Source organism: Sinocyclocheilus rhinocerous, unplaced genomic scaffold (genome assembly GCF_001515625.1).
Source record: "Sinocyclocheilus rhinocerous isolate Xijiao unplaced genomic scaffold, SAMN03320098_v1.1 scaffold362, whole genome shotgun sequence".
Classification (NCBI taxonomy): domain Eukaryota; kingdom Metazoa; phylum Chordata; class Actinopteri; order Cypriniformes; family Cyprinidae; genus Sinocyclocheilus; species Sinocyclocheilus rhinocerous.
The window spans coordinates 40,939-55,150 of NW_015639507.1; the positions used below are offsets into that span (position 1 = coordinate 40,939).

Consider the following 14,212-nt stretch of genomic DNA (forward strand, 5'->3'; position numbering starts at 1 on the left):
GTTTATTGGTTTTTGCAAATGAACTCTTCATATATATATATGTATATATATATGCACACAGAAAAAATTCTCAATTATAGAATTGCAACTTTAAGCAGCATTTGAACAGAAAATTTTGCGTTAAATTACCAATAAAACTAGAAACAACCATAATTTATATAACTGACCTCACATAAACAGCTAAATATTATATAAATATTTTGTGATATTATTTTGTATATTGCCACAAAAAATGCACTGCGGACATCACTGTTTGCTATATGTTAGCTTTACATAACAAAAACGTAAAAATATATTAAATGATCAAAAAAGTTATTATTCTTCCTTCCAAATAATTATTCATGACAATTTTAAACAACAATTAATATTTTAAACAGAAATAACATATAAAAATGACCTTAAATGGTAGTGATAAGCAGCAGAATTTGACTAAATATTATATTATTTTGTATATGTAAGTATGTATAATGCAGAGCAGACATCACAGTCTAACACTAAATGTTAACTTTGTGTAAAATATTAAAATCTACTATTATAAAAGTCATTATTTAATTCTTTGGTAATTCTTTGGTGTATATATATATATATATATATGTACATGTATGTATGTGTGTATATATATATATATATATATATATATATGTATATATATTTCTGTTCTAAATTCTGTTTTGTTTTCTCTCACAGAAGCCGTCAGAACTGTCACGGAGCAAGACTTTCAGCACTTTGAGCGACATTCTTAAACGGGTCAATGCACGTGCGAGTTCCTCAGGACAGCAGAGGACAGACAACCAGGCGCCGGGCGTCAGCAAATCCACACTGGAGCTCAATCTACAGCGTTCAGACACGCCATCAAACGCTCGAACCACCGTAAGTGAGATCAAGATTTCTCATTCATACGCATTTTATGTGGCAGCTTTTGGGAAAAAAGATAAACATACAATTAGCCCTAAAAGAGTCATAAAAACAGTCACGTTACCACTGATATTTCAGGCATATTTCAGACCATTATTATTGGAACATGGTTATTTGGAATTGATTTCCATGAACCACATCTGTGGCATGTTGTCAGTTATAACTTATTCCTCAGTAAACAGAAAACATGTTACAGTAAATACATGTACAACAGAAGCCTAGAAGAACAGTATTCTAGATTTAAAATATACAACATCACACTGTCCGTTGTTGTATACGGACCGTAAGATTTATTTATTTATTTTTCATTTTAAAGAAATTAATACTTGTATTCAATAAGGGTGAAATAAATTGATTACATTACAAAGTTGATTACAAAATTACATTAAATACTACACTGTTACATTGAAATAAATGTATTTAAATGTATCACAATTTCAAAAAATAAAATAAGCAGCACAATTGTTTTCAAGATTTATAATAATAAGAAATGTTTCTTGAGCAGCAAATCAGCATGTTAGAATAATTTCTGAAGGATCATGTGACACTGAAGACTGGAGTAATGATGCTGAAAATTCAGCTTTGCATTTTAGGAATAAATTATATTTTAAAATATATTAAAATAGAAAATAGTTATTTGAATTTGTAATAATATTTTACAATATTGCTGTTTTTACTGTATTTTTGTTCAAATAAATGTTGAGCCAAAGAGACTTCTTTTTAAAAACTTTAAAAAAAAAACTTACCAGCCCCAAACTTTTGAATGGTAGTGTATAACAACAACACATACATTTTAAATTAAACATTACATTACTGTGATCGTTTATCAAAAACTCTTGCTATTGTAGGATTGGTCATGTACACATTATTAAGGCAATAACGTTAATTGCATTGTTAATGCCTAATCAGAAGTTCATCATCATTTAAATGTAATATAAATCAAATTTAATTTCATTCAAAATGTTTACATTTTTTATTTTATTTTATTTTATTTTCCCACACTCAAAGTCATTAAGTGAGCCAGATGTTCCTTTAGAACCCTAAGAAATGACCCACTGCTATTGTCTTTCAGAACTGTGATAACCTGCCCTTGACTCCAGCTCTGGCACTTATGAAAAAGCGAAACGATGAGATTAAATCGGGACTGCTGAGGAGCATGCCCAGCGTGTTTACACCGGGTTTCAGAACTCCCAAATTTGGCCTGCAGAGGGAGACATGGAGGGCTCCGTTCAGAAGTCATAGAAGTGAGGAGGAGCACTGATGTTATGCAGGAAAGCCCAGGCAATGACATCACCAGTGTTACAATAATTCCCACATATTTAAATATGTAAATGTTACTGTAATAAACAGGGCTGCAGGTAAAAGGGGGTTTTCCTGCTTACAGAAAATAAATATTCATCAGCAATGATGTTACACTTGAAAAATAAGACTATTAATATATGCCTGATTTAAATGTGTTATTGAAAGATGTGATGGACTGTCACTGCGTTTAAATGCCAGCTGTTTATACTGCCTATCGTTTAAGACATACCTTCATTTGAACTACATTTATAGAATCGAATACCACAAAGAATTTTAGAGGCTGGCTCTTTCTATTCAAATATGCTGTGTTTAAAGTCAATATGAAATTTTGTCCATCCATTGGTCGAAAAGGACAATTGTTTCAGAGGCGGAAAACACGTTATTAATTTAGATTTTTTCTTCTTCTTTGAAATAATATGCACTGATGAATCATTCAAAATAAGATTAGGAATAATAAATGAATAAATACACTGTAAAAAAAAAAAGATTTTTTTCAAAGTTGTAAATAAAACTAAAATTTACTGGAGTATAAAATACTACAGTCTTTCTACTTCAAAATTGTATGTTTACTGTAATTCAATGTGTTACTTGATGTTTCTTTGTCATTTAGTTATAAAATTTACTAGCAATTTTCGAGTGAAAAATGTTTCAAAGTAAATCCTGCTCCATTTTTATTATTATTATTTTTATTTTATTTATTTTAAGTGTAGAGTCAATTTGAATTTCATGTTGACTTTAAATCATTAGATCTGTCTGGATGGGCTGCTAAGATTAAACAGAAATATAAAAAAGTTTGTTATGTGACAATAGATTTAAATATTTAAATATTGAAGAAAAAAAAATTGAAATATTATCATCCCTGATATAAAATATTATTTTATTATTTATATCATTATTTTATTACTAAAGGCAGAGAAAGGAATATCCCCGCACTTTTAAACTGGCTCATCATCATATATGAAAAAAAAGAAAAAAAGAAAGCTGACGAGTCATTAGTCAAACACACTTTATGCGCCTGTGTGGGTGGGTGTGTGTACATGTGGGTTTATTTATGACGTTTAGGAACTTACAAATCCGGTTTCACGTGTGAGCGCTTCAGACTCTGTATAGACGCAGCTCACTAGAGACGATCGTTATTCTCAGCATCTGTCAGAGAAGCGTGTGTGTGTGAAGTGTGTAAGACAGACGTGTCCTGGAGGATGAAGCTGCTCTATGGACTGATCCTGGCTGTGGCTGTCCTAGCTCTGGCTGCAGGACACCGTGTGGAATCTGGATGCCAGGACTTTGACATCAGTCGGGAAAATGTGTGCTGCACAAAGTGTAAACCAGGTGAGTTTTGAAAAGGAATGATTAGCTTTGGGATAAAATGATTGCGAAAAGAAAATGGATAAATATTTACTTTTTGCCTTTATTTTTGCTTGATGTAGAAGATTCATGTTTGTACAGTAAGGATTATGATTGTGGGTAGGAATAATTTTATACAAATTTTGGAAAGAAAAAATAATTAATTGAAACCATACAGATTTTTTGTCAGCCCCAAGCTGGGGGCTTATGAAAGAGGCCTTTGGTTAAAAAAAAAATATCGGTATTGATATGAAGTAAAAAAACTGAAGAGAAAAAAAAAAAAAAAAAGTATGAATGCATGGGTAAAAAGAGATGGAAAAACAAAAGAAGAGAGGAAAAACAACACCTGGTGCCATGGTATTCTTAGAGAGTACAATGTAAAATGTAATATTTTTATTAATATTAAATTTTTTTTTTATGTAAAGAGAGATGCCTGGGTTTTTTCTCAATGGAAATAATGATGATTTAATTACTTTAATTCTATTAATAACAATGTGTTATAAAGCAACACCAAAACATAAATGTAAATAACAAATGGAAACCAGACGACAATTTCCATTTATTTCTGTCATGCATACTTTTGAATGCAGGCTATTTTATATTTTCATGAGACGCTCAGATGTAAGAATTGAATACATAGTTACTGATTTGTGATGGAGAAAGTGTTTCGAAATGACTAAACCACCAATCTGGACACAGAATTACTGTGATAAATGATAATATTGATGGCAGTGCAACAAGCAACACCGCTCGAGTCAATGTAAATAGAGGTCACAGTATTTAGTCTGCTTTTAAATACACATGAAGACTGATATAGTGTCTCAGTTTCCCCTCATGATAAAGTGTGATCATGTGATAAAAACCACATCTGAAGGCCTCATTCATCCTCAAGATGCATATCAAGGTTTACTTTCGATCTGATTATCGTGCATCAGAGATGCATAATCTTCACCATAAGGAAACTTCATCAGATGTAGGATATGTTCAAAAGTCCACTTGTGATGATGTTATTAACTTGTTATTTTAATTACGTTGATTAAATTATTTTTTCTTACTACAAATAAGCATAATCAAAAACAAACTATAAATTTCTAATTCTTGAGTCACTCATGCCACTCATTAATTTATTAGTCGACTAGAAACGGTGCCTAATATTAAATATTCCTCATCCATTTATATCTCAATGTTTTATTGTTTGTTTATTTATTTATTTATTTTAATACTAAATCTTTATTCATTTGCAGATGTTCAAAGTGTATGTGTGTGTTTGTTGCAGGAAACCGTCTTGTGTCTACCTGTGGTTCAGATCCAAACACTTTATGTACTCCCTGTGAAAAAGGCACCTTTACCACCAACACAAACCAGTGGATGTGTAAGATCTGTGAGCAGTGTAGTTCAGGTACAGCATTTAATGAATATATTTTTTCTTTTTAACTGATGTTCAGCCCGTACTCACGTCCAAGATGTCCGATACTGCCGCATGTCCATGTGTCCTGCGCATCACCATACAAATGCCAAAAGAGCCCTTTACTGACAAATTCCGATTATTTTCCCAAAATCCCCAGTATACTACTTAGAGGTGTGGGTGGGTCTTATGGAAAGGGCTTTATCAGGTTGCAGTTTACCTGTCGAGAAGAAACCCAAACATTCCATCAAATTCCTCCTTCCTGTAAAAACACTGGCAGTGTTTAACCTGTTGTCTGTCTCTGTGTATTTGGGCAAGTCTTCGAACTTTGCTTGAGCACGAGTTTCTTTTACCACACTGGTTAAACACCTTTGACTCAGCCTGCTACAGAAGCCACGCCCCAGACTCTTGCACTCTTGCTATTGGAGGAATACAAATACCTAGGTATATATATATATATATATACAGTATAAATGCCACAATTCTCACAACTTTTTAACTTGACTTGCAACGCTGAGAAGTCTGCTGAATTGCACAATATAAACGATATAATTCTTGTTAACTATATAATATAAACTATATAATTCTTAATAATCTCAGAATTCTTAGAACAAAAAAAAAAAATCAGAATTGCGAGATGTAAAATCGCAGTTTCAAGGGGGGAAAAAAATCAATCTTGTTTTTCGCCATGGAATAAAAAAGGCCACTGCGACTTTAACCTCACATTTGTAACTTTTTCTTGCAATTATGAATTTATATCTGACAATTCGGATTTTTCGTCTCATAATTGCTAGTTAAAAAGTCAGAATTGTGAGATGTAAAGTAATAATTTTGAGAAAAACGTCACAATTATGAGATTAAAAAATTGTGATTTGCCATTACCCTTTCAAAACAAGCTTCCATAGTTAATAGACTGACCCAAAAATTGGAAATTTTATCTTCACGAAATTGTGTGTTGGGGTTTTGTCATCATGACATACGTCTGTGGATGATTTTCAGTTTGAACAGCCACGGATTCAGGGTGAGGCGTTTGGTTCTGTGCTGATCATGTCAAGTGTAACAGATAGGATTCAGATTTGAAAACTGGAGCAGTGCTGTGAATGTAGCTGCTTGTGTTTTGATGAAGTCTCGCTCCTCTCCTCTGCTCCAGATAAAATGCGGGTGAAGGTGAATTGCACCGCCAGCAGTGACACAGTTTGTGAGTGTATACCGGGATATCGATGTGCAAATGACAAATGCCTTCGCTGCATTAAAGAGTCTGGTAATGGACAGCAGCCCAATTCAGCAAGTGAGTCTGGATTCATATTTATGGATTTATATTAATAACTAATATGAATCTGACTGCAAGATCTTTCTTCTTTGAAGATACCAAACCAACAGTGTCGCCAGCACGTGACGCAGAAAGCAGTAAGTATGACAGAAATAAATAGCAAAGTGGGGATAATAAGGACCACATGTTCAAACTGACCTCATGGATAACACTGGTCCCTGACAACACAGAAGGATTCTGAACACCCTGAATGGGTCTTTCTTTCAAAATTCATATGGATTATTGAAAGTGTACCTACATTTTTTCATGAATTTGACCTGTTAATAACTAATATGAATCTGACTGCAAGATCTTTCTTCTTTTAAGATATCAAACCAAAAGTGTCGCCAGCACGTGACGCAGAAAGCAGTAAGTATGACAGAAATAAATAGCAAAGTGGGCATAATAACGACCACATGTTCAAACTGACCTCACGGATAACACTGGGCCCTAACAACACAGAAGGATTCTGAACACCCTGAACGGGTCTTTCATTCAAAATTCATATGGATTATTTAAAGTGTACCTACATTTTTCATGAATTTGACCTGTTATAATTTGTTAAAAAACTATTATTCATTCACTTTTGCTGAACAGTTGCATGACCTAAGATATTACCTTTTAAGAGGATAAGAGGTTGCCTTTTAACAGATGTAAAACCATAAATTTGGTTTCCATTAGCATCTTTAAAGGTCATTTAAAGTGACTGACTCATTGTTGCTCTTTGCTACAGAGATCACTGCTGCTATTCTCATCATCTTCGCGCTCATCTGCTTAGTGATACCTGTTGCTACAATCCTCTTCCTGGAGTGGAGAAGAAGAAAGGCCACTCATAAACCCCATATTGAAAAGGAAACTCTTGCAGGTAAAGATATTTGTGTGTTTTCTTAAGTTATTCAGCATATAGGTTTCCTAACACAACCATGTTTTTCTGTGTGTCTTTCGCTCAGCAGGAGGACAGACTCAAGCGTCTCTTCTTGATGAGCCCAGCTTCTGTTTTCCTCAGCAGGAACGCGGCGGCAGCAATCAGAGTTCGACGACCTCGCTAGTCTCACAGGATATCGGCCCTTTGGAAGCATGAACTTGTGTTGTGTAGCAAGCTGAACATAAATGAGCATTCATTTGTAGTTATATGCAGATATGTATAATGTCTATGTAATGTGTAATTTATTTACTGTATTCTACTGGAATCCTGTCATTAATACTGTATTCATGATGTTTGTGACTTTTTGTTGCCATTAAAGCAGCTGAAGTATTTAAGATGTTGTTGAACGTACCATGTTTTCATATTAAGCCCATGCTCTGAAACAATACATTTTGTACTTAAAATTGTTTACCACTCAGAATCAAACCTTGCTCAATTTACTCAGATGATTTTTATAATGAAAACATCTAAGATGTTAACACGTGGTACAAAAAAGAAAAACAATTCTCAAATATGAGACCTTTAAACTTAATATAAAATCAGTTGTCCACTTGCCGTTTAAGAAAAGGGGTGTTAATGCTCAAAATGTGCTCAGATGATTTTTATTATGAAAACATCTAAGATGTTAACACGTGGTACAAAAAAGAAAAACAATTCTCAAATATGAGACCTTTAAACTTAATACAAGATCAGTTGTCTACTTGCCATTTAAGAAAAGGGGTGTTCATGCTCAAAATGTGCTCAGATGACTTTTATTATGAAAACATCTATGTTAACACATGGTACAAAAAAGAAAAACAATTCTCAAATATGAGACCTTTAAACTTAATACAAGATCAGCTGTCTACTTGCCGTTTAAGAAAAGGGGTGTTCATGCTCAAAATGTGCTCAGATGACTTTTATGAAAACATATTACAAAAAAATAAAAATAAATCCTCAAATATGAGACCTTTAAACTCAGTATGAGTTCAGTAGCTCTTTAGCCTTTCAAAACAGAGAAACATTCATTGCTCAGAATGTGCCCAGATGACTTTTATTATGCAAATGCAGGCCTATAAGATGTTAACACATATTACAAAAGACAAAAAAAAAATCTTAAAAAATGAGACCTTCAACCGTCAAGCTCGGTTGCCTTTTGTCATTTAAGAAATGAGGAAAAGACGAGAGGCATTCATGCTCAAAATGTGCTCTGATGACTTTTATTATGAAAAGATGTTAACATAATACGAAAAAGAAAAAAAGAAATCCTCAAATATGAGATCTGCAAACTCAGCATGAATTCAGCTGCTCTTTAGCCTTTCTGAAAAGAGAGGCGTTCATGCAGCTGATGTCATCACCGTGCTACACATGCACAAAAGGTTACAGTGTGTGTGGGGGGTGCAGAGACCTCTGCCCTGAAATTCTGTGGGCTGTCAGGATGTGACAGTGTTTGATATTTTATTTCAACACCATCAGAATTCCCCTGCATAGCATTAATTTAAATCCACCGAATTTCCAACTGCAAAAACCCTGAATCTTCACTTTCTGGTAAAAGACTTTCTCAGGGTCTTTTCTGACCTCTGACCTTCAGATGAATGCTTCCCAATAATATCAGTAAACACAGATTTGCAGTTCTTTTTTAAGAACTGAAAATGAGGAACACACATTTCCAAAACAAATGCGCACTTGGAAAATGCTGAAATAAGGTGATTGTGCGGCACAACACAAAGATAGCAGAAATAAGGCATTATACAAACATAAAAAATACAAGATATATGGTGTCTTCTCCTTCAATTAACTTGTTTTTTTTTAACGTTTTTTTAAAATATTTTAGTTAAAGATGTTATTAAATGACTAAACAAATACCTGAAGATGAAAAAATCTTTAATACATGCATTTAAAGGCAGGGTAGGTGATTTGGTTCAAAAACATTTTTTTGTTATGCTGGTTGAAAGTCCCTTCACATCCCGATAGCAATCACTAAAAGTTAAGTTAAGTTAAAGTTTACCCAAAAATGAAGATTCTGTCATTAATTACTCACCATCATGACGTTCCACACCCGTAAGGCCTTTGTTCATCTTCTTTCATTTTTGGGTTAACTAACCCTTTAAGTGCTCTAAATGTATTTATATCGTCTGCGGAAGGTTTAGGACCATAAAGTGTTCATCCAATCATTTCCCTCAGTCTAAGGGCTACAATAGGCTGTTCTAGCTGCCTGTCAACCGATGTATTTGCAAACCTCTGCTCACCCTGTTCGCGCAGACATGATACGTCATCAGCGCGTTCCATTACACTATTGCAGACCGAGTGAGAATGGAAGGCATTTTTATTGTAATATGTTTTCTCACCGGTGAATGAGACATGAGGTAATCTGACCCTCCACCAATGCCGTCTCTCATCGTGTCGCTGGTTAGTCTCTGGTCTGCCTGTGCGCGGTCATGTGTTTTGGAGGAGGCGTGGCTATGGAGAGTGATTTGCAGGGAGGGTGGGGTCTTATGCTTTCAAAGCTAGCTTGCTATTGCTAGTCTCTTGAAATCGCCTACCCTGCCTTTAACCAAAACCCCACTGACGACGGACGATAGAACCATAAATGCTAAAATTCGAACTCATTTCTGAGCTTTGGCCTACAAAAAAATACATCATCCCTTCAGCACTCTGTGCTAGTGTTTGTTATGCAGGTGTACAATTAGCAACAGAGATTAAAAAATGACCATGTTGTACACACCTGTCACTGCAAACATTTGCAAAACAGGTTTTTAATCACCATATGAAGAGATCATTTGCAAAAACCGATAAACGCCACTTTAAAAAAAAAAAAAAGAGCTGATTGCCGTGCATTATTTTCCACATATAGCGCGACCTGAACCCTAAACACGTTTAGTCAAAAAAGCCGGTTCTGTCCACTTTCAAGGCATCGCGAGTTCACGGTTTACTGCAGAAGCCGTTTTATTTGAACAGAAGCCGATAAGTCCATTTTAGCGAATCAGCGCGCTGTATTCAGGTCAGGTGACAAGGCTACTTTCACTCTATTACTTAATCAAAACAACCCAACTGCAGTTTGATTGAAATTACTTGGAATGCGCAATAAAAAAAACGTGATTTCTGAAAATAAAAAATAAAAATGGAGTTATCAATGAACTCTTCATATAATGAAGTAACTTTGACTCAATGTATTTTAGTGTTTATCATTAATTATGTACATCTCCCTTGGTGCCATCATGTGTGATGTCCTTCAATTGGATTATACAATACTTGTTTAGGCACTCAAAAGACAACACTAAGTTAGTCACATGTTCACTGTTGCTTACAGTTCTCTTTCTTGTCTTTGGCTTTGTGACGTCCTGCTTTGTCGCTCTGCCGTTTAGTTGGCGGTATGAAGGTGGGTTCTGGTAAATAGTCATAAAAGATACTGTGCGGGTTACGAGGGGTCAAACATAGACCTGCTGAAAAAACAGGAAATGGCTGCTGATGTGGCACAAATACAGTTATTGAACTTTCTTATATAACAGTGTGCTCATACCTGACGGGGGGCTGGTGGAAATTTGGCTCTCGCGCTTCCTAGCCTTGAACGTTGGGTCCAGTTCCTCTGCAATATTGTGTATGTGTTGGTTTCGACTGAACAGAGATGAAGTGCAAAGATACAGTGAGTGTTAAAAGGCGTTCTTGAGAAACGGCACATTGTGTGAATGTGTGATAAAGAACGTGTGACTCACAGCGCAGTGCATGTGCATGATGGGCTTGCAAGATGGTTCTCGATGGTGTAGTCTTCCTCTTCCACAGGTGAATGCAGTCCGTCTGAGTTCAGCCTCTCTCGCAACATCTGAAGAGCCTGAAATTGGACCACATGGCCCAAACAGTGAAACAAAATCACAAAATGTCCATTTACACCAAAACAGAAATGTGAAACAAAATGCAAATTAAATGTCTTTCCACATCAACTAAGTGGAAAAAGTTAAACAATTAGCAAAGCCCATTTACAAAATGGAATAAAAAATTAAAAAAGGTAATTGTGACTTTTTTTCTTACAATTCAGATTTTTTTTCTCACAATACTAAGAAAAAAGCCAGAATTGTGAGATGTAAATTCAGAATTGCACAATTCAGACTTTTCTTCTCAGAATTACAAGATGTTAATTTGCAATTGTGAGTTTATAACTTGTTATTCCAAGACATAAACTTTCAATTCTGAGCAAAAAGTCAGAATTGCAAGATATGAAGTCAATTAAATAATTTTTTTTTATCCCGTGGTGAAAATAAGCTTCCATTTTTTTCACAAAAAAAAAGCCATATAATACAGAAACTTATATTGGAAATGTTTATGCATTTACATGTTTTACTTTGCAGAAGTCTTCTATAAAAGCAATAAGACGCTTGAGGTTATCAGGAAAATCATCTTGTGCTGTAATCATATTTTTATGTGTGTTGTGTTTTCATTAAATGAATGCGGTTCATTCAGACCTTCCTGGTTGTGGTGTTTCCTTCATCTCTTGGTTCAGCAGGTCTGGTCTGGATCTCTAGGTCTTGTGGTCTGTTTTCGACTCTTCTCTGATGGCGCTGCATGTAGTGGGCGATCTCCTGATTAGCATTGATGTACAGCAAAGTTACAGAGATTTGGGGCGACATCACAGCTGATATTTACTTAGACGTTTGAGAATCAAGAAGTAGTAGTTTAAACCTTTGATGTTTAATGTTATAATCGCCATTACAAGCAAATATGGAGCTGTATATTACAACTGTTATCAATCTGTTTATCAGTCCAGTTATCCTGATGATGTTTTTACCTCATCTTGGGCTACTTGGGCCACAATGAAGTCCACCTCTGATCCAGAGCTCTGAGGAAACTGCTGAACAAAAAGACATGATTTTTAAAGTTTTTTAAGTTGAAGTTTCTCATCTAATATTTATTTATGAAGGGTTTTTTTATTTCAATTAACAATATTTTAATAGTTTTGGCTAACAATAACAACACTGGTATATTAGAGGACTGCATTTACATTCAATTTTAGATTTTAATTTCAAATGAAATTTCCTTCAGATACTGTCAAATTCAAAGACTGAGGCAAACCCAAACCTGAAGCCACCAATGCACAGACACTCACAATCTCTAAAAACAAAGTAATACAGGTACCAAAGCCTGCACAAATCTGAAGGTATAGATCAAAAAACGAACCCAAAACTGGTCCGAAATCAAGCTGGATTCGAGTAGTAGACATCAAGTGTCTGTGTAAGCAAATAAAATGCGTTCAATATAGGGGGAAGTCGTAGCCTAATGGTTAGAGAGTCGGACCCAAAGGTTGAGGGTTCGAGTCTCGTACCGGCAGGGATTGTAGGTGGGGGGAGTGAATGTACAGCACTCTCACCCACCTTCAATACCATGAACCCCCAACAGCTCCCCGGGCGCCGCACCATAAATGGCTGCCCACTGCTCCGGGTGTGTGTTCACGGTGTGTGTGTGCATTTTGGATGGGTTAAATGCAGAGCACTAATTCCAAGTATGGGTCACAATACGGTCACCATACTTGGCCACATGTCACGACACTTTCATATAATGTACCTCTCTGTGAGGCAGCATATCCTCTTCCTCCTGAAGTCTACGGGCCAGCTCAGCGTCCTGAAGCACCTGCTCCCAGATTCCCAAGCCTGACGGAAAGAGATCAAAACGTGCCGCAGTTGTGCAACGTGATGCATGCATTCAAGCATTTGTAAAAAAAATAAAAAATAAAAAATTACCATCACAGAGCGGAGAAACACAGTCATTGTCATTGTAACCAGCGGCAGCCCTCTGCCGTCTCATCTCCATTTCTTCTTCTTCCTGTAGCTGTTTAGCGATTTCCTGTTCAGAAACCAATTTACACACATTCAATAATAAAGCCGACTGAAGCATGTTGTGTTTTAACAGTCCAGACTGGAACCATATCTGGAAAGATCGACAAAAAACATACAGCACGTCCATAATGTGACATATTTCCACATGAAACAGGATATTCAGTCTGAAACGCGTGAGCTGGGACTTCTGGGATTCATTCATTGGGAATTGATTGGATTGTGAAAAGTTAATAAGAAGGCTTGGTGGCATCAGCTGAAAAGGAAAGCTGTTACTTTTTGCATTTATTTCTTTAACGTTCACAGATCGTTCACAATAAAACCAATAACATATATTATTTAGTAATACTGTACATTGATTTCTATGAAAGTTAGTTTCTTCCACGGGATAAAAAATACATTTTTATCTCACAATTCAGACTTTTCTTCTCAGAATTGCAAGTTTACATCTTGCAATTCTAAGTTTATACCTGACAGTTTTGACTTTTTTCCCTCAGAATTGCAAGAATATCTGCACTGTGAGATAAAGAGTTGCAATTATCTTTTTTATCCCATGGTGGAAACAAGCTTTATAAAAATCATTACTGAAACTGTAAAGTCATTTGGACTTTTTCATCTCACAATTCTGACTTTCCTTCACAGAATTATGAGTTTGGATCAATTGGATCAAGTTTATATCTCACAATTCAGATAATTTTATATTTTTATATATATATATATATATATATATATGAGCAATAAACACAATGATACTGCGTTTATACAACAGTTTGATGGCACAAGTGTGTAAATAAAAAAGAGACAACAATAAAGTGATGAGATTTTGCCCTCAGCCAAAACTATTTGCTCTGGAACAAAAAAATAGATTAATAAGACCAAAGACTGCCCGTTAGATTTATCCAAAACAAATGTGGAACTCACATCTCCAGAAACATTGAAGCTTTATATCTTAGTTTATATCTTAGCAATATCTTAATTAACAAACCTCATATTTGAAGTCTAAACAAGTACATTCTCGCCTAAAACACTCTTAAAACTATATTCCGTGACACAAAAACAGTATTATTTATAATATTATAGTGGATAAAAGTGGATTAAAGTTCTGTTATCACTAGAATATCACACCGCTGGAAAAGGCTTTCAGCCAATCAGATTCGAGGACCAGAAAGAACTGTTGTGTGTGTGTGTGTGTATATATATATATATATATA

At 35.1% G+C, this 14,212-nt stretch overlaps 3 protein-coding genes across 8 annotated transcripts in view; 2 read left to right on the forward strand and 1 right to left on the reverse strand.

Annotated features, from left to right (window-relative positions):
* The window catches only part of LOC107751172 (protein FAM83H-like), a 13,407-nt gene extending 10,756 nt beyond the window's left edge, over nt 1-2,651 (forward strand). For both annotated transcript variants that reach the window (XM_016566798.1, XM_016566799.1), the window contains exons 9-10: nt 688-870; nt 1,988-2,651. In XM_016566798.1, coding sequence (XP_016422284.1) covers nt 688-870; nt 1,988-2,176 — 372 coding nt within the window. In that variant the 3' untranslated portion in view covers nt 2,177-2,651. The remainder of the gene's footprint in view (nt 1-687; nt 871-1,987) is intronic.
* Nucleotides 2,652-3,118: 467 nt separating this feature from the next.
* On the forward strand, nt 3,119-7,515 carry LOC107751232 (tumor necrosis factor receptor superfamily member 26-like). Of its 3 annotated transcripts, none has more exons than XM_016566897.1 (7): nt 3,119-3,546; nt 4,838-4,960; nt 6,117-6,254; nt 6,332-6,373; nt 6,603-6,644; nt 7,009-7,140; nt 7,226-7,515. In XM_016566897.1, the coding sequence occupies exons 1-7, from the start codon at nt 3,417-3,419 to the stop codon at nt 7,354-7,356; spliced, it is 738 nt and encodes a 245-aa protein (XP_016422383.1). In that variant the 5' UTR covers nt 3,119-3,416; the 3' UTR covers nt 7,357-7,515. The 3 variants fall into 3 exon arrangements, with proteins under 3 accessions (XP_016422383.1, XP_016422384.1, XP_016422385.1); XM_016566898.1 differs by having other exon boundaries at nt 7,229-7,515; XM_016566899.1 differs by lacking the exon at nt 6,603-6,644.
* Nucleotides 7,516-10,316: 2,801 nt separating this feature from the next.
* LOC107751234 (coiled-coil domain-containing protein 50-like) overlaps nt 10,317-14,212 on the reverse strand; it is a 22,221-nt gene continuing 18,325 nt past the window's right edge. The window contains exons 6-12 of one of the 3 annotated variants that reach the window (XM_016566902.1): nt 12,909-13,011; nt 12,733-12,818; nt 11,960-12,019; nt 11,637-11,753; nt 10,893-11,008; nt 10,700-10,794; nt 10,317-10,622 (exon numbers count right to left, since the gene is read on the reverse strand). In XM_016566902.1, the coding sequence (XP_016422388.1) occupies nt 10,474-10,622; nt 10,700-10,794; nt 10,893-11,008; nt 11,637-11,753; nt 11,960-12,019; nt 12,733-12,818; nt 12,909-13,011 (726 nt within the window). In that variant the 3' untranslated portion in view covers nt 10,317-10,473. Of the gene's footprint in view, nt 10,623-10,699; nt 10,795-10,892; nt 11,009-11,636; nt 11,754-11,959; nt 12,023-12,732; nt 12,819-12,908; nt 13,012-14,212 lie in introns of all 3 variants that reach the window. The other 2 variants (XM_016566901.1, XM_016566900.1) reach the window with 2 other exon arrangements.

Bases quoted from the DNA above. Each gene is read 5' to 3' on its own strand.
- LOC107751232 (XM_016566897.1), top strand. From the start codon at position 3,417: ATGAAGCTGCTCTATGGACTGATCCTGGCTGTGGCTGTCCTAGCTCTG. The intron at 4,961-6,116 runs GTACAGCATTTA...CCTCTGCTCCAG, and splicing joins CTGTGAGCAGTGTAGTTCAG to ATAAAATGCGGGTGAAGGTG. The intron at 7,141-7,225 runs GTAAAGATATTT...TCTTTCGCTCAG, and splicing joins TGAAAAGGAAACTCTTGCAG to CAGGAGGACAGACTCAAGCG.